The sequence below is a fragment of the Talpa europaea genome, assembly GCF_964194135.1.
Source record: "Talpa europaea genome assembly, chromosome: 1".
Lineage (NCBI taxonomy): Eukaryota > Metazoa > Chordata > Mammalia > Eulipotyphla > Talpidae > Talpa > Talpa europaea.
Window position 1 is genome coordinate 150,890,882 of NC_140073.1, and position 18,986 is coordinate 150,909,867.

The 18,986-nt window shown below is 43.0% G+C and overlaps 1 protein-coding gene across 1 annotated transcript in view; it reads right to left on the minus strand.

Annotated features, from left to right (window-relative positions):
* The window catches only part of COL4A4 (collagen type IV alpha 4 chain), a gene marked incomplete at both ends in the record, with an annotated part of 95,887 nt that overhangs the window by 19,026 nt on the left and 57,875 nt on the right, over positions 1–18,986 (minus strand). Inside the window, 8 exons of the mRNA XM_084227841.1 lie at positions 6,361–6,468; positions 8,319–8,426; positions 11,458–11,532; positions 13,243–13,306; positions 14,157–14,338; positions 15,430–15,537; positions 17,879–18,022; positions 18,588–18,758. Of these exons, the coding sequence (XP_084083967.1) occupies positions 6,361–6,468; positions 8,319–8,426; positions 11,458–11,532; positions 13,243–13,306; positions 14,157–14,338; positions 15,430–15,537; positions 17,879–18,022; positions 18,588–18,758 (960 nt within the window). The remainder of the gene's footprint in view (positions 1–6,360; positions 6,469–8,318; positions 8,427–11,457; positions 11,533–13,242; positions 13,307–14,156; positions 14,339–15,429; positions 15,538–17,878; positions 18,023–18,587; positions 18,759–18,986) is intronic.

Sequence of the window (18,986 nt, forward strand, 5' to 3'; positions counted from 1 at the left end):
CACATACGAAAAAAACTAGCAACAACAAATGTTGGAGAGGATGTGAAGAAAAAGAAACTCTCCTGCACTGCTGGTGGGAGTGTAAACTGGTCCAACCACTATGAAAGCTGTGCGGTGATTCTTCAACCTGCTAAAGATGGAGCTTCCATATGATGCAGCAATCCTAGGTATTTACCCAAAGGACACAGAAACATTAATTCCAAAGGGCACCTGCACCCCTGTGTTTATAGCAGCACTATTTACAATAGCTAAGCTATGGAAACAACCCAAATGCCCCAAAACAGATGACTGGATCAAGAAGATGTGGTACATATACATAATGGAATATTACTCAGCAATCAAAAAAGATAAAACTCACGCAATTTGCAGCAACATGGATGGAGCTGGAAGGGATCATGCTCAGAGAAATATGCCAGAAAGACAAAGAAAAATACCGGATGGTCTCACTCATAGCAGGAATTTAGAAAATCTAAATAAAGGACCAGGAAAAAACCTAATTATAATAAAGTAAAAATCAAAATCAGCAAACAACTATAAACCAGAGATATGCTATGGGGTGGGGTTTTGGCGGGAGGAGGGAGTAGGAGCAAAGCAAGGGGGGTGGGAATTGTATGGGGACTATAACCAAGAGGAAAATGCATGCATTGTGCAAAAATGAAAATGATGTAAAAAATGTATAAAAGAAAAAATGAATTAAAAAAAGAAGTGGCCCTTGATTTGATGACAATGAAATCATATTAGATGAAGAAAGAGATTGGACAGGAGCAAACTCAGGCTTCTTCATCCCTGGCTCAGGATCTTTTTACTCTGCCATGGTCTGCTAGTGCTAATTTCTTCAGATCTAGTCAGGCAAATGTAAGAAGACAATAAGGGTGGGTGGGGCCTGTGGCATACTGGAGAATTCATATCCTACCTAATTTCTGTTTTCAAGCACTGTGCTATTCTGAAAGAACACGCCTCAGGTCATGTTTGACTACATTTGTAACCACTTCATTGGGGAAGAACCATTCTGATGCTACTTTACAGAAGCTAAATTTATTTCATGTTAATCATTGAAAACTCCAGTCTCTATAACTAGATATATCTCATTGATGCCTTCCTCTTCTGTCAAGATCTTGTCAGACATCAGGATTATTCTTTAAGGAGTCATTTACCAAATTTACTTCTCACTGGACACCTATAAATCTATAGGTTTATACATATATACATTTATAATATTAATATTTATACCATATTTGTAATAGATACCATTTTAATATATACAATTAACACTTCAATTATAAGTTACTTATAGAACTGAAATATTTGAAATATATATTTGTAATATGTAAATACATAGATCTAGAGGGAAAGCATAGAGAGAAAAGAGGGAAGGTAAGAGGGAAATAAGGAGGGACATAACTAATAAGCACACAACGTCACTTGGGTGCTTCAAACATGTCTTATTCAACTGATTGGTTTGGGGGAAAGAAACTCCTTAGCCCCTGGTCAAGCCTGGTAACCTCCTATTCCATGAATGGATCCTCCATCCTGCAGCTGTTCTATCCCATCCAAGGCTAAAAGCCAGTTGTTCATTCAGTTTCCGGTCACATGCTTCAAATTTGTGATAAAAACCTTCTCAGTTTATGTGACCAACACACAGACGTGCGCTCACCCACCCCGACACACAGCATTCCTCCAGGCCCTTATGCTGTTGCTCATCCAACATTTACAACAACCAAGTCTTTGGGTAACTGACTGACTTTAGGACTTTGGGCAAATTTTTTGAGGGCAAGACCAAGTCCCATCAGCCTTTTCCTCCCCCACATTTAGCATATATCCCGATGTGAACACATTTAGTTTTCAATATGTTTGTTGAATGAGTGAGTGAATGCAGGAGCAGAGATGTTGAACAGGGAGGGAGAGGGATTGAGAGGGTGGAGAGGAGCTTTAAAAAGACGTGCTACAGTTCCCATCTCAAGTCAAGGCCTTCTCTGGTAGATTGATAGGATGGATGAATGCAATGTGGGGAATTAGAAGAATCCATTTGTATAGAAATAATTCAAGTGCTAATTACTCTCTATTCATTAAAGAAGTCCTCTGTGGACTGAACAGAAAAGGACCAGTTAGTTGGTTCCATTCTATTTATTATCAGCTCTTGAAATGGATGTTATTCTATTTTTAAAATCTAAACTTGAGATTGGTGCAAATGAGACATATTCTCTTGCACCAAAAAAAAAATAATAAAAGGGGGGCAGGATGCCCTTCTTTTCCCTAAAGCTTTTCTTTTCTGGCTACTTTTAACAGTTCTGGCTTCGTTTATTTTCCAATCCTCTTCCCTACGTATGAGCCAACGTCTCAAGTTTGCACCAAAAGAACACAGAGACCTTCTTTATCTGCCAAATCTGGATATTTATTGCCATCTATCTATCTGAAAAAATAATAAATTCTTTGAGATCACTTTGCTATTTCAATGTGTTTGGATCTTCAGCTTCAGCCACCATGATTGATGGCTCCGAGGACGTGGCACTCGGGGGCGGGATGTCTCGGCTTCTGCCAAGCCCCCACTGTCACATCAACACGTCCAGATCCTGGGTTGTCACAGTCCCACCCCTCACCATTGTTGCACTGGCCGACCCTTATCTGACCCAGTGTTATCTTCCCAAGCTGAATGCAGCTACATCTGGGTAGGCTTTTAAGGGCAATTTTTCCTTTTTACTGAAAGCTTTTTATCAATCCCATCTCTAAATAAGAAAGTTGTTCATGCATAAAATATATACAGTGCAGATGAGAGGCAATTAGTCTAACAAAGCACATTCCTTGGTAATGAGGAAGTTTTATTCACCTCGCTGGGCCATCCTCCTTCTTCATGCCATCATTTAAGACCGTGTCTCAAAGCAGGCAGGCAACGCCCCCCACTCCAGAATCATGGCCCTCTCCAGTCACAATCGGAGCCGCCATCTGTGTTAGCCAGTCAACTCGGTGTGACTGGACCTTCACTCTGAGTTTTCCTTCTGTTGTAAAGCCTGAACATACTTCTCCAACCCCAGGGACCTTTAGACACGTTCTATTTTTAATAGGGTAACCACTTCATCCCTGTCTTCTGGGGACTCTCCCAATTTGAACACAAAAAGTTCCATGTCCCGAGACATCCTTTCAGGCCCAAGCTAACAGGGACAGCTGGTCACCCTAACTCCAGAGCTGACTGGGAAAGACAAACAGGTGACTGCAGCTACAGAGGATGAGTGAACCAAGTTGAAAACGTATCAAACCAGATTCTAACATAAGACTGAATTCTATTATTTGCAGGTGCCTCCTAAGGGAACACACAGAGTATAAGACATGGCCTCCTAACCTAGGAAGCCTCAGATCCCAAATGCACCTAGTGACAGGCACTGACGAGATGATGGAGGGAAGAAACAATCCTGACTTGACAGAACAAACCGGGCAATTACATTCAGGGTGTAAGTGCTGTGGGGGCGGGACAGGAGGGGAAACTCGCGTAGTGGGAGGGGGGAACCTCTATAATTTTTCACAGCTCTAAGCTGCAGAGCATTTCTTTTCTGATAAAAGACATTTCAAGGTGTTGTTTTTTTTTTTTTTTTTTTTGCTTATGCAACATTTTACTTGCTGCCAGCCCAAATAACCCAATCCACATTCTTCACACTTGTCATGCTGCAGCGAGCTGTGTCTGGGGCTCCAGGATTCCATCCTTATATGAATTTGCCCAGTTAGGGATCGAGTGTCTTCCTTTTACAGGGCACACGTACTTGAGAATTCCAATCTAGGAATCAAGCCATTTGGAGCATATGTTTAAATTAAAGTTTAAATCTGACTGAACACAAGCAGGACGCAGAATCCATATGGCTTGTTGTAGCAGAGCAAACAACTTGGAGTTCAGCAGCTGGTTTGTTCAAACAAGATAATCAGTCCCTTTGACTTATTTAGAACAGACTTCAAATATTTAGTTTCTCTGTTCAAAGTGTTTCTGCGGGTGTGTGGTTCATTTTTATAGCGGCATGATAAACGGCAGCAAGGAGTTTACATTGTAGCTGTTTTAAAATGTAGGAATGTATCCCACTGCTTTGTTTTAAGACCAGTTGCTCTGGGTGGTTTGCGGTGGAACAGTGTCACTGCATGGCCAGGGGGTGAGACTGCAGCAGCGTCTGCGCTCGGCCAGGCTTGGGCTGAGCTTCACTATCTTTCTCATGTTAACAAGTTTCTTCGTTCGTGGCACAGAATTATGACGCAACTGGAGATTACTTTCTTGGGTAAATCTGTTTTTCAACCAAATTCATTAACTCTTAGTCATCTAATAACGGGTCGAACTGGAGTTCTTGGGTACATGCAAACTATTTCCAGGGAAGGAAGAATCAGCATAAGCATGAGGCCTGCTGGTGTGAAACTGGGTGTGCAGGCCCAGACACCGCGGGAATCCCAGCTGTTTTACTAAAGTGGAGGGGCCGGGCAGGGAGATGTGGGATGCAACACAAGCGGTTAATGATGGGAAATGATTTCTTTTCCCATTTCTTTTCTTTGGTTCTTTAACAAGTTGATTTTGTAGACTCTCGAGAAAAGTGCCAAGGACTCCTTTCACCAAGCTTCAGGGATTACCCGCAAATGGGCAAAAAATGAGAGAAACTCTTCAAATAATAAAATTATCATTTAATAATGATCATTATGACAAATCTCGGGACTTCACAGTACTGAAAATGCCAATGAAGAGGGAAATGAATGGTACAGAGATAGCTTGTCCCGGGGTGAGGACTTTCCCCATCAGGTTACATGGGCACACAGAAAGATAGAAATGTCTCATCTCTTCAAAATAAATGACTCCTCCGCCACAGGACCACACCTGGTAATAGTGCCATGTTACTCCCTGGAAAACTGGCTTTGCCAGCCAGCAGATGGCTGGAAAGATGAGTGTAGAAAGACACTTGGATTTTCAGAACAATAAAACAATTGTGCCAAAAAGAAAAGGCTTCCAACTCTTTTGAGAGGAGGAACTTTTTGTTTTACCAAAATGTATACTTTTATGAGTCAAAGAACTCAAGGGAAGTGGGAGGTAGAGGAGGGAGGAGGAAATAGAAGGGCTTGGTTATGGGGACCTACCAAGTAAGGCTCACAGCTCCATCTGCTGATTTAGGAGACACCCTCAACTTCATAGCTACTAACTCAGTTCTCGTTCGCCTACTTGTTTATTCATTCATTCATTTATTCATAAAATTATAAATACAATAACCATCCTCCAGACTTATTGGGTACCTACTTGGTGCTGAGGATGAAGAAATGGTCCTTATTTTTTTTTAAATCATTCTATTTGGTGAGAAAGATCTCTAAACAAACATGATAACATCATTTATGTCAGGGTTCACCCAAAGTACCCATGGAAAAATATTTTTTCTAAAATACAAGAAATGGTATGAAGAAAAGTAAGTACCATTGATGAACAGTGGGATATGAGATTTGTAAATAATATATTTTATTAAATTGCATTATGTTGTGCTATGTTATATATTATTATAGGATATGATATAATATTCAGATGTATATTATAACCTCTCTACTATTATCTTTAAAAGGCTAAAAAATTCAAATAGGAAAAAAAATTGAATCTAACAAAGATAATGAATACTAATGATTCTTTCTCCTTAGCATCTTATTCTCTTCTCATCCACTCATCGCAGTTAGAAATGTCTATTTATTTACGTACCTATTTTTAGTGACTGTCTTTCATGCTAAACTGTGAGCTCCATGAGGGTAGGAAACATGTCTGGTTGTTTTTATTTCTTTCAAAACTGTGTACCTCCTGTCTAACACAGCGTCTGGGACATAACAGGAGTCTAAGTGGAGAGAGAATACATGAATAGGGCCTTCCTGGTGGCCTAGGGGTTGAGTTGCAGCGCTGTCACCACTGTGGCCTGAGTTGAATCCCTGACCAGGGAGCTACCCACATGGCACAGCAGACCTCTCCTGTCTCCCACTGCTCCCCTCAGCAGTGTATTTCAGTATATCCACCTGTTCTGCTTCCCACTCTGTCTCTGGTGACTCCTTTCACCCCCACCTGCCGCACCTCTGGCCTACACCCCGGCTCTTCTATACAATAAATACATAAATCTTTCTTTAAAAAGAACACATGCATAGGTCGAAACACTATGGAACTGGGGGACAAACACCAGATAGCAGCGCTATCACTAGGAGAAGGTGGGGCAGGAACTAGGCGAGCTCTGCCCGAAGCTCTGAATAAGAAAGACTAGAAGGAGCTACTGGCATCCGTGGGAAAGACCCTTGACCCAAACAGGGGCCCCCGGGCATCTGTGAGACACTGAGAACTTGCCCCGGTGCTGGAAGGCCTTTGACCTTGTGTTCCTTTTGACTTACCTTTTACTCCTGGAAGACCTGCTGTCCCTGAGTCCCCCATGAGACCTCTTGGCCCAGGATCGCCCATTTCTCCTTGATGTCCCTTCCGCCCAGGCATTCCTGGATGACCTGAGGAGAAGAGGAGAGTTCTGCAGACACCCAGATGCACATGAGTGACATCAACCAGGAAGACCACCGAAGTACCTAACTGATGAGTAACAGGAACATTGTTTTATTTTTCTTTCTGGACCTTCTAACTCTAGGGGAAAATCTGGACTTGACCTCAAGGGGAGAAAAATACAAGTCTAAATTATTGAGTATGCCAATTATCACTTAAAACTCTAGCTTTATTCCAAATGGGCAGGAAAAGGAGCCCTTCAAATGTATTGTGTGTGTCATGCAAAAGAATGAAACTAGACCACTACCTCTCACCATGCACAAAAATAAACTCAAAATGGATAGGAGAACTGGACATAAGACCTGAAATCACAAAATATATAGAAGAAAATATAAGTCATCGCAATAACATCTTTAAAGACTCATCACCCAAAGTGAAGATAGTCAAGGAAAAGATAACACCTGGGATTATATCAAACTGAAAACTTCTGTACAGCAAAAGAGACATTAACCAAAACGGAGAGACACCCCACTGATTGGGAAAAAATCTTTGCACTCCATTCAACTGATAAGGGACTGATCACAATGATATGCAAAGAACTCACAGGACTCAACAAAAATAAAATAAACAATCCAGCCAAAAAATGGGCAGAAGAACTTAAAAGACATTTCTCCAAAGAGGAAATGCAAATGGCCAACAGGCATATGAAAAAAATGTTCAACATCCCTTATCATCAGGAAAATGCAAATTAAAACCACATTGAGATACCACCTTACCAGTGAGAATGGCACATATCAAAAAAACCAGCAACAACAAATGTTGGTGAGGATGTGGAGAAAAAGGAACGCTCCTACATTGCTGGTGCGAGTGCAAACTGGCCCAACCACTAGGGAAAGCTGTCTGGAGGTTCCTCAGTCTACTAAAAATGGAGCTACCATATGATCTGGCAATTCCACTACTAGGGATCTACCCAAAGGACATAAAAACATTGATTCAAAAGACCACCTGTACCCCTATGTTTATTACAGCACCATTTACAATAAGTAAAACCTGGAACCAACCCAAATACCCAAAAATAGATGACTGGATCAAGAAGATGTGGTACATATACACAATGGAATATTATTCAACAATCAAAAAAGATAAAATCATGCCAACTGCAGCAATGTGGATGGAGCTAGAAGGAATTATGCTCAGTGAAATAAGCCAGAAGGAAAAAGAAAAATACCGATGGTTTCTTTTATGGCAGGAATATAGGGAAGCCTAGTAAGACATCCGTGTAAAAAAAATAATAACAACAGTACAAAACACAACAAAGCAAAACCAGACAATTAGAAATCAGAGACCTCCTGCAGGGGAGGAGGAGGGAGAGGGATCAGAGGGAGCCAGGGAGGAGCACAGGGGATGAGGTGATGGTGCACGGGTGCATTGGGGAAGGAAACTCTATGGGGACTCCACCTGAGGGGGTGGGGGAAGCAAATATTGTTTCAAAATGAACAGTGATATAAAAAAAAAACTAATTAATAAAAAAATGTACCACGTGTGTGAAATTTGCCTTAAGTCTAAAGGAGAAAAGAAAACACCTAAAGGTGAACACCTGAAGCCTCTGTCTGCTGGACCATCAGATTAAGGCCTGGCACCTGCTTCACACTTCCCAGGTGTTGTCTTAGTTTTCCCCAGACCAACCCTGAGACTGCCTCCAACTTACAGGTGAGGAACAGGTAAGTTTAAGCGACTTGTCCAAAGTCATGGAAAAGGGTAAAGCCAGAGTCAAACCCAAGTCCAGCCGAAGGATGGCTCTTTCCAACACACCAGGAGATACACGAGTGCCTGGGAAGGTTCCAGACTCCGTTCACAGTACCTGGACAGCCTGGTGGCCCAGAGGAGCCCGGCAGTCCTGGGTTTCCAGGGGGTCCTTTGCGCCCTTGAATACCAGGTAAACCTTGCTCCCCGGGAGCTCCAAAATGTCCTAAAGAAAAGGAATGAAACATCTGAGTAGTTGCAGGTTGCTCCTGAGACAGGGAATCTATAAAACCTCCAACTTCGCCCATCCCTTTTCTAGTCTTATTTTTTTAATATTTATAACTTTTTTATTGATTACTTTAAGGGAAAATGGGAAATAGAATACCAACAATCTTACTAACTTAACAATTTTCATATGCACATGATATGCAAATAATACCTGTGATTTCATGTTCTAATGTTTTCAATTAGCATTGTATCATGAGTGATTTTTCAAGTTTGTCATAATTTGCCTAATTTTAAATGACAGCTTGCAGTTTACTGAGCATTTTTAAATGACAGCTCATAGCTTATTGAATTAATCTTAATTAAATTAATTCACCTAATAGCCCCGTTTCATTGACCATTCAAGTTGTTTCTAACTCATCTCCATTTTGCATGCAGATCTCTCTATATCTTAAATCGATTTTTTTTCTCCTTAGGAACAATTCCTAAGGAAATATGCATGAAAAATTCCTAAGGTAATATTTGGGTTCCTTTTTATGCATTTTAAGATGATGAAATATTAAAAGTAAATCACAGACATGGAATTTCATCCTTAAAAAATTCAGGAGATATGTCTGAAAAGTAACATTTTCCTATGTGGAAAAATCATTATCACAGCCAAGAAAATGAATAGCCATCCTTAATATTCTAACACTCATTCCAGCATAATTCACAGCTGGTTTATCCACCTGTATTCTATTCCAGAATTATGCACTGCATCTGGTGGCCATACCCCTAAAATTAAATAAAGAAATATAAAAAAGTCACTTCTCATGTCCCCAACTTATTGCAGAGAATAGTTTAGTAGTTCTTGACCCCTCTAGAACAAACCATTCCACACAGGGCTGCTCGACGGTTTGCCCAAGTTTACCACCAGCTCTCACCACCACGTGGACTCCATCCTCAATTGCATGGTTCAGAGCTCTGGGAGCCTGTTCTGAGGACTTATTAGCCCATTGACTTGTTTTCTTGCTCATTTGGTAAATATAAAATGATGTTTCAGTTTGACTTTAAATTTCACTTCTTTGATTGCTAGAGAAGATCATTTCCCTGTGTTTATTTATAATGGATGACTTTAATACAATTCACATTTTACAGACTAAATCTAGAATCAGCGCTAAAAATGACCCATTGAATCTGCAAATACCAGTCCAAAGACAGAGTGGTATCATCATTATTTATATTACACAGATGTTAGTCTATTTCCTGATTGAATTTAAGATCTATGTGTCTCACTCGCTGTGCTTTTATTGACCCTGGAAACATTCCCACAGTAAAGGTTAGGCCGTGTCAGCCTCATCTCCAGATGGAAAAATTCAAGCATTCAAAAACCTGCCTTCCTGATCACATTTGTCTTAAGAACAGAACTTCTGCTATAGTCTGTTCTATATTTTCTCTCTGAGTTGAATGTGGGGAGGGGGTGCAGAAGTGAACCCCGTGCGATCACAGAATCACCCGTGATGGCTGCAGATCTAACCTTTCTTCCTAGGCTCGTTGAAATTCAATGCAGCCTCGTCTAGTCGATGGAAATTGCACATTTCAGTAAACTGGGCTGGTGAAATACGCATGAGGTCATTTCAATATTTTAAGCTAAAGCCATGACATATGGGAAAGGGACTGACTTAAATGGTGATAACCACAGGAGGCCAGAAAATTAGGCCAAGGCAAATTTTCCTGGACGAGTTAGTGTAAAATAACTCAGACTTCTGATTTTGAACAGAAAATATTAGGTACTTTCGAAGCCTTCCATTTTGGACTCCTTTTGTCTTATAAAAGCTCACTCTCTTCAGGGTTTACATGAAAATACCACAGTGTAGAATATGCTTTTAATGTTTTGCTGACTGCTGAGGATGATGTTGACAATAATTACACTTTATATTTGTGTAACAATTTTCAGCGTACAACTTACTTTCAAGGAATCTCATTTGATCCTTACACCAACCTTGGAACATACAGAGGGACCATCTGCAGGTGAGGAAACTGAGCTCAGAGGTAAGCCATGTTCCCAAGAGCACAGGAAGAGTGACAATGACACCGCCCTGGCCCCAGGGTTCCCTCCAAGTCTCCCCATTCCACTGTGACAATATGAACACCCCCAATGCTAACTTCAGAGCTATTTCCCCTCCAAATACGTGCATAAGCTGGGGCCTCCCCAGTGGCGCGGCAGGTTGAGCGCAGCCCTGTGAAGCTGTCTGCAGCCCCTGCAGTGCAGGCTCGATCCCCGGCCAGCCGTGGAGATTCCCACATGGTGTGGCAGACCTCTCCTGGCTTGCCCGCTGCTCCCCTCAGCAGTGTATTTTGGTCAGTCTGCCTGTTTTGTTCCCCACTCTGTCTCTGGTGACTCCTCTCATCCTCCCACACCTCTGGCCTGTACCCCGGTTCTTGTATGCATAAATAAATCTTTATAAAAAAATGTGTGTAAGCGATATAATTCAGTTAAAATATATTATCTAAATCTATTTTACCAAGTGAGCTGTAAAAGACCCAGATGATTGCTAGAATGGAGGTCTAACAGCCAAAGGAGCCACTGCAATGGCAAAAAGTTCCTTTTCCACTTTCATCTGGGAAAGTGATTCATAAGAAACAAAATGCCCCATAATAGTTTTGCTCAGATATTCTGTTATATGTATTTAGTGCCAAAGAAAATTTTAAGTTAATACACAAAACTATTATGCAAGAAGCCCATCGAAATAGAAGCCTGTTTCCTAACTGGTCCATTATCAGCTAAAATGATGCTGGACATGACTTAGTTAACCAGTCATCTCTGGATGGACATTTGTTCTCTTCATGCAATGGTCATACCCTTACTTAAAGATTTGTGTATTTAATACCAATGCAAGTTTCCACAGTGCCAGACAGAAGGGAGAACTAATTTATAATTATACCATTTCTATAAAGATAAAGATATATACATTGATATATAGGAGAATGTTCTAGTTTTCCAATGAATCTTTTTTTTTTTTTTTTTTAAGAAGAAAAACATGTAGCTATACCTGGACATCCAGGGCTACCTGGCTCACCCTTTGGACCGGGTGGTCCAAAATGGCTGGCAGGGTCACCTTGGTTTCCTGTAAGTGATGAAACACACACAAAAAATTATGTAATTTAATTATGACTCCATATAAGTGACTTAGTAACTGTCATGATATTTGTCTTTACAGTCTGTCTTCAAAATTTCAGATAATAATTTTTTTGGGGAAAAAAACTTTTTTTCCTACATGAGAACAAATGGAAACAAAGATGCAAGATGGGCTTGAAACACAATTTTAATAGTTCATGAGTTCTAAGAAATCATAAATCTTAATGCTTGTATTTCTAATGTACCTAAACAGTTTCAAATTTTGGCATCTATTAAAGAAATGACTTGACAGTGAGTGACTCTATCCTATACTGTGTTTTAGAGACAAAAAGCAAAAGTTATCACTTCTTTGGCTGCTACAATCCCATGTCAAGATCAGCAAGAAAGACCAACTTTGTGTGTTGCAAAAACAAAGTGAGCGAGGTAGATGCCCTCCAAGGGGTGGTACACCCAAAGGCACTGTGGGCAAGAATTCCCACAGAGCCTTGGGTTAGCATCCCGTTTCCTGGAAACCTGACAAAGGTGGAACGTTAGACCCATTATAAGGCAACGTTGTTTCTAGCACTGGGTAAACTGAGGCCTGCAGTCTGTCCTGTCAATAAAGTTTTATTGGCACAGCAATGCCCTTTGTTTGAGTGTTGCCTTCTGCTTTGCTTTCATTCTACCTGCACATTCATAGACAGTCCCGTAGTTTCCACAGAGACCACAAAGCTGAATATATTTATGATATAGCCTTTGAGGGGGGAGGGAGAAACACATTTTCTGATACTTGGCCTATGGTAAATAAATAAATTGGAATTTAAAAATCACAAATCACACGTGGCCTGGGTATTGAGGAGTAAATTCTCAGCACTGGTGGGAAGTGGTGGTTTCCATCTCTGTGGCCCAGACTCTCGTAACTGAGACCATCAGTAAGGAGATGCAGACTCCTGTTAAGGGGGACAGTTAGTTGCTGAGCAGGCAGGCAGTTGGGGAAGCCCCAGCTGGGGAAGTCCCAGCTGTGCTATCTGGGCTTTCTGATAAGCAGCAAGCTCTGGGAACAGGAGGGGGTGACCCAGTGACCCACAGGGTGACCCGAACAAAACCACCCCGGGTGGCACTATCCAATCAACAAAAAGACAACACAGAGTGCTCAGCGCTGAAAGGTTTCCACTCACTTAGTTAAAGCCTTAAAAACCTAACTCTTGAGTTGTAGAGTGGCAACCCATTCTGGTCTCCTCTTGAGAGAGCTGTTGCTCTTACTGCTTTGCCCATAAAACTGTCTATCATTAACCTCTCAGTCTTGACACTGAATTCTTTCCACATTCAAGACAAGAACTGAGGAGGAGGGGGGCCAGGCTGGCTCGTCCTGGATCCCTGTGGAGTGGGGGGCTCCTTTGCCAAGGTGGACGGTGCCCACTGATGTGCACCTGCAGTCCTCACACCTGTCATCCATGTAGCAACCTCACAGTAGACAGCAAGGAAGCCCTTGAGAAGGCCTGTGGCCCTACATCCATGCTGTGTCCTCCCTGCCTCCCTTGGGTGGAAACAACAAACATGGGCTAATTGGGTCTTGGGAGTTTGTCTAGAAGAGTCTACAATGAACCCTTGGGTGTTGCTGTTTGCTTGCTCTGCTTTAGTTTCCATGCAGAAGCTCACAGTGTCACAAGTGCCAGGATTATGAGCTTGAAGGGTGGGTTGTTATATTTCCAAACTGTACCTTTATGTCCTTTTGCTCCATCGATTCCTGAAAGGCCAGGGAGCCCTGGAGAACCTGGCTCACCCTGAGTGTTCAGTGAAACACAAGTAAGACCTTAGTTAGGTTTCATATACAAGGGACACATGCCTGACATGACCCAGTTACATCTTCCCATCCAGAGCCAACTTGGTTTTCATGACTTACAGAGGTAAAGACGATCAGAACTGCAACACAAGCAACTACTATGTGTACCCAGTTTTTAAAAATTGGATAAAACCCTTCCAAAAGGAGACACTCAGGCCAACAGGCAGCGTTCAGTTCTCTATACTTGACTGCAAAGCCAATTGCTCACATAACTTGAAATTTAAGTTTCAAACGAACAAGTTGATACTAAAAGAAATATTATTAGAAGCCATTTCATACCAAAATCTTTTTTTAAATAGCCATTTTATTGCAGAGGAACAAATTATACATTTCCGAGGAGCTGTGAAGTAGGCTACTACTATATTCATTGTAACTTTTTGTCTTCTCAAGAGATGTTTTACCCATCATCAGGAAGGCTAAATATATTTACAGCAAAATCCGTGATATCCACAATCAGAGAGGGAGGTTCAGAAACCAGAACTTGGGTCATTTCTCAGGTGACTCTATTCTGGTAGATCAGCAGTCCCAAGTCAGATCTCCATGGAGCTCTTTAGAGTGGGGGGTAGTATTTGGAGTGGCTTGGTCATCTATGTCAGGGCAACCAAGCATGAGCACTGGTCAGAAATAACAGTAACATCACGGTCTTCCAGAAGGTTCCATTCTTCCACTGGCAGATCCCTTACATTCTAACAGCCAGTGAGAAGGCAATACTATCCACTGGGATTCCTTATGAGCACACCGAGAGCAGAAAGGTTTTATATTTCAACCCTCCCCAGAGAGCAGCCACTTACCTGGTCCCCTGGAAATCCTGGGAAGCCAATGATTCCTCTCGGCCCAGGTGAGCCTGGAGGACCTGGTGGTCCAGGAACCCCTGGCTGTCCTTTTCTACCAGGGCCCCCTCTGTGGAATCCAGGAGGCCCATGTCTTCCTGGTGTTCCTTGTCTCCCTGGCATCCCCTGAAGGCCTTTATCACCTGAGGGGATGGAAGTGTTACAGCCTTCTTTGTGGAAATCTTGACCTCAACAGTCGTTAGCTGAGGATCTTGATCCTACTTTTGTTAGGAGATAAAGCAAAGGTAGTGGGAATCCTAATTTTTGGCCTAAAGTGCATCGACCCAGTTTCTACCTTCAGAGATCTCTCTGGAAGGAAGCTGCCCAGGAACAGGCTTGGGGCTGTTTGAGTGGGAAGGAAGCAAGCAGGTGGCACCATTTGCCTATAGGCTCATTTACAAATGAAGAAGACTTGACCCAGAGACCTCAACCATTGGTCCCAGGATAACTCATTAGGGAAAGTCATGAAAAGAAGCAGGTCTCAGGATTAAGTGTGCATTTGGGAAAACGAACACCAGGTGGTCAAAATCCTTGCTTTCTGCTGGGGGGAGGCACAAGCAGAGTTGCTGGTTCAGAATTTACAATTTAACCAGCCCCAGGGGATTCATCTGCGCATTGATGTTTGAGAAGCACTGGTGGGAATGACTTGGACAGTTGCCGCGCTATTTATTTTAATACCCACCTCCCCAGACTGGACCACTTTAATCCTAGAACCAATATCATGGAATCACATGTCACTTAGCGACATTTCAGTCAATAATGGAGCTTAATATGAGGTCCGTGTAGGACCTTTACCCATGGAGTGTAGGAGGCTGACCTAGGTGTGTATAAGGACACTCTGGGACATTTGAATGACAGATCACCTAAGGACACATTTCTCAGAATGCATCTCATCATCGAGTGAGGCATGATGAAGGTCTGTCTCAGGATTGATCCCAGTTGGGATTATGCCATTCTAAAAATACATATGAAGCTCAGTTAAGTTTGAGGATGGAAAAGCAAAAACTAAAAAAAAAAAAAAAAGTATATAGGGCTATGAGGTTCATTATACCTGGTATTACACATTATGTATATCAGTCAATGTAGCATAAGTGTATGTTAAAAAGGCAGCTCTCCTCATTCAGTGTTACGGGAGAAGCTGACAAGTACACTTGCTTGTTTGCAGGGCCTGGAAAGAAGCCAACTTAGTTGATTGGGTAAAAAAAAAAAAAAATAAACAAAGCAAGTTGTTTACCTGCTTCTCCTGGGGTTCCATCATCTCCAGGAGATCCAGTTTCCCCAGTTTCCCCCTTTTTGGAAATTATCGCCATTTCTCCTTCATCTCCCGGGGGTCCTCTGACTCCTTCAGATGTTAAATATGCAAGAGCAAAACACACAGGACACCACACACGGAATCCCTCTGTTACCACACTGCATGTTTGGTTTGCAAATCTGCGTGTGATCTGCTCCACTGTACTTATGCACGCGGATCGCGGAGCATCAACACTGGGGAGTGACTTCCTGTTACGCTTCTCTCCCAACTTGTCCAGTAACTGGGTTGGGTGGGCAGAGAATGCTAAATTCAACCAAACTCAATGTCTTAAGTGAAAAATCACAGGTTTGGAAGGGCCCTGTTTGAAAACATGTCTCTTGACCCTGTAAAATTTGAATTGCCCATATCATCTTTTCCAGTTCCTTAGCTTCCCCTTCCGAGTCACCTCCACTATTTTCCTGATGTTAAAAGAACTGACACTTTCCTCAACTTGATTCTCCAAAATGGAGAATTCTACAAATAAGACGGGTAGTTGATATTTCTGCCTTATTTTCATAAAAGCTGTGCAGCTATGGAAGTGTGCTGGAGTAAACGCCAGCCAGCTTGGTAAGAGCCAATTAGTCACAATTCAAGAATTTTGTAAGACAGTTTTACACCAGTGGCAGGTCGAAGTCAGCCATGGTGGGAATACTTATACTGTGGCCATCAGCAAACACTACTCAGGGTATTTAAAAAACTTTTATTTTGGAAATTCAATGTACCAGCGCATCCCTGCCTGGCATTTAATTAACCCAATTAAAATGAATTTTTGTGGGGCCAGCCGGGGAGCAACACACATGGCGAAGCAGACCTCTCCTGTCTCGCCCGTTTGCTCCCCTCAGCAGTGTATTTCGGTCAGTCTCCCTGTTTGTTCCCCACTCTGTCTTTGGTGAATGCTCTCAACTCTGCATCTCTGGCCTGTACCCCAGCTCTTGTATGCATAAATAAGTAAATCTTTAAAAAAAAAAAAAAGAATCTTTGTGTTGGATAATCATATAGCAGCACAATAGCACAGCAAACACTTTTTACCTAAGCCAGGCCTGTGACTGACTGATTCCTTGATTCTACATAAATAATTTACAGATGAGTAAAACAAAAAGTACTAGCAGAATCAATCAACTAGGAAGCAAAAGTAATTTGAATTAAATAGGAGACTATTTGCTCAAAGCGTTTTGAGGACAAAAACCTTGTTTCCTGAAATTGTCAAGCATCCATTCTCAACCTGGGACAGGAAACCTCACCTCCACGCACGGCCACCTCAGGCGAGGAGGTAAAAACCAACATTTACAGGAATGGGTGAGGATATTTAAACCAATCATCTGGAGCCTTTGATTTTTTTTTTTATAGTAATGAAAACTCTTCCAGGGAAAGCGGGTGCTTTCTAGCTCAGAGCCTGGCAAACCAGTGTACCCACTGGTCTCTGCAGGTCGTGAGCAATGGGTGGTTTTGACTCAACCAGAGCAAGACTGTAAGACGTAAGACGTGTTCAAGTTCAGTGACGTTCAGGTTTCAGCGTCCCCTGATCACGGTTGTGTCTGGAGGCTTCGGTGCCCCCAGCACCGGGCTAAGTAGGGGCGAGAGTCCATTCAGGTGGCACTTTGCAAAAATTTTGATATTTTTGTAAAAAAAATATTGAAATAAGGTTTGAGGCCCAGGAACCCCACTGGCACCCTGTTCCCTACATTGAGAAGGATTTCTGAAACCCAACAGTAACAAATCAAAGCGCCTGTGAACTCTTTCTATGAATAGAAATTTACTTGGGGTGTGTGTGCCGATGCCCAAGTGAGACTGTGCACCTGCAGCCTACCTGGCATTGTCAACTATTCTCACCTCAATAAAAAGAAAAAGGTAGAAAATTATGCCATAAATAGGAAAATACATAATAGATAAAAAAATATGATATGTAATATTACGTATGATTATAGCATTAACACATTCATATCATTACACAGTGGATGATATGATGATGTTCTACATCATGGACCTATAACAATAAATAATAAGGCTCTAGTTGTAACCTGATATAATATGTCATATGCCCCACCATCCCCTGTTCCATTTACCTACACCAAAGGCTTATAATTATATATAAAACATGTAATTATAGGATTATAATGAATAAATTTAGAGATAATAGCATGTTCTATTAGGACATACGCTGTAATATATAGAATAACATAAAAATTACATTAATCTATTGTTAAGATTAATAAGATTGGGAGGTAAGGAAAATGCATTTTGTTTAAAATTCTGATGCAAACACCACAGAAATGAGAGGAGGAGGGAGCCGGGCCGCAGAATATTCCCGATTTCCCCCCAGACCATATTCACAGGTTCTGCTCAAGCGCTGAGCACAGCCCAGCTCACACGCGCCGCTGCAGACCGCGCTTACCTTTGGGCCCTTTCACTCCCTGGTCTCCCGGGGGGCCAGGACACCCCTTCTGTCCAGGTTCTCCTCTTCTGCCAGGGCGTCCGTCAGAGCCAGGCTGCCCTCGCCCTCCCGGAAAGCCCGGGAACCCGGGCAGCCCCCGGGGCCCTGCGGAGAGAGAACGTGCCCTTCAGGGCAGCGTCTGACAGGCGGGTGCGCTGAGTCTGTGCCCCCCGCAGTCCAGGGGCGACCACAGTCCACCTGCGCAGCTCGCAGAGCGGGGAGTCCGCGTCATCCTCCCGGGCACCGGAGCAGCGGGGTCCCCCCGCCTGGTCCCGGCTTCCCGCACACCGGCCTGAAGGGTAGACCCTTCTGTTTCTGAGCCATGGTCCCTGCAAGCTGAAGAGGTGGGGCGGGCGGGAGAGGGCAGGGAGAGAGGCGGGAGGGCCGCCCGGGGTGGATGCACTCTGGCCCCAGCTTTATTGGTATCACCCAGTCCCCGGAGCAAAGGGTTTGTGGGATCCCTGGCCCCACCACCCACCCCCGTTTTGCCTCCAGCTGAAGACCCTGCCGCTGGAACTGACCGCAGCGCGGGCCCAAAGCAGGCACTGCCCCTAGGAAGGACAAAGTCAGGCTGAGCCAAGGGGACATTTGGGGGTGGCCCTAGCAGGCGTCACTTGGCAGAAGACTTCAGCTTTTTAAATGGGACAAATCATGGAAAAGCACCACGTACCCTTTGGGCCTGGAAGACCAGGTCGTCCATGGTCCCCAGGGGGGCCCGCGAGCCCTGGCGGTCCTGGAGGTCCATCTGCCCCTGGCCATCCCGGGACTCCACGGAGGCCCTTCATTCCAGCTGGCCCAGGGGGCCCCCCATCTCCTGGTTCTCCTTTCTCACCTGGGGCACCTGAGACAAGCCACAGCACAGCAGTGTATGAAGGATGAAGACGCCTCTCCCACCGCTCACGGTGGCTCGAATGGTGCCTCGGTGGGGATTAAATAAAATGATGTTTATCAACTACAGTAATAGTAGCAGCTCCCCATCTGCCTGAGAATATGTTTTTCTATTAAAAAGAAGGATTAGGGGTGCAATTGTGGAATATAACCAAAATGAAAATGCATAAATTGTACAAAA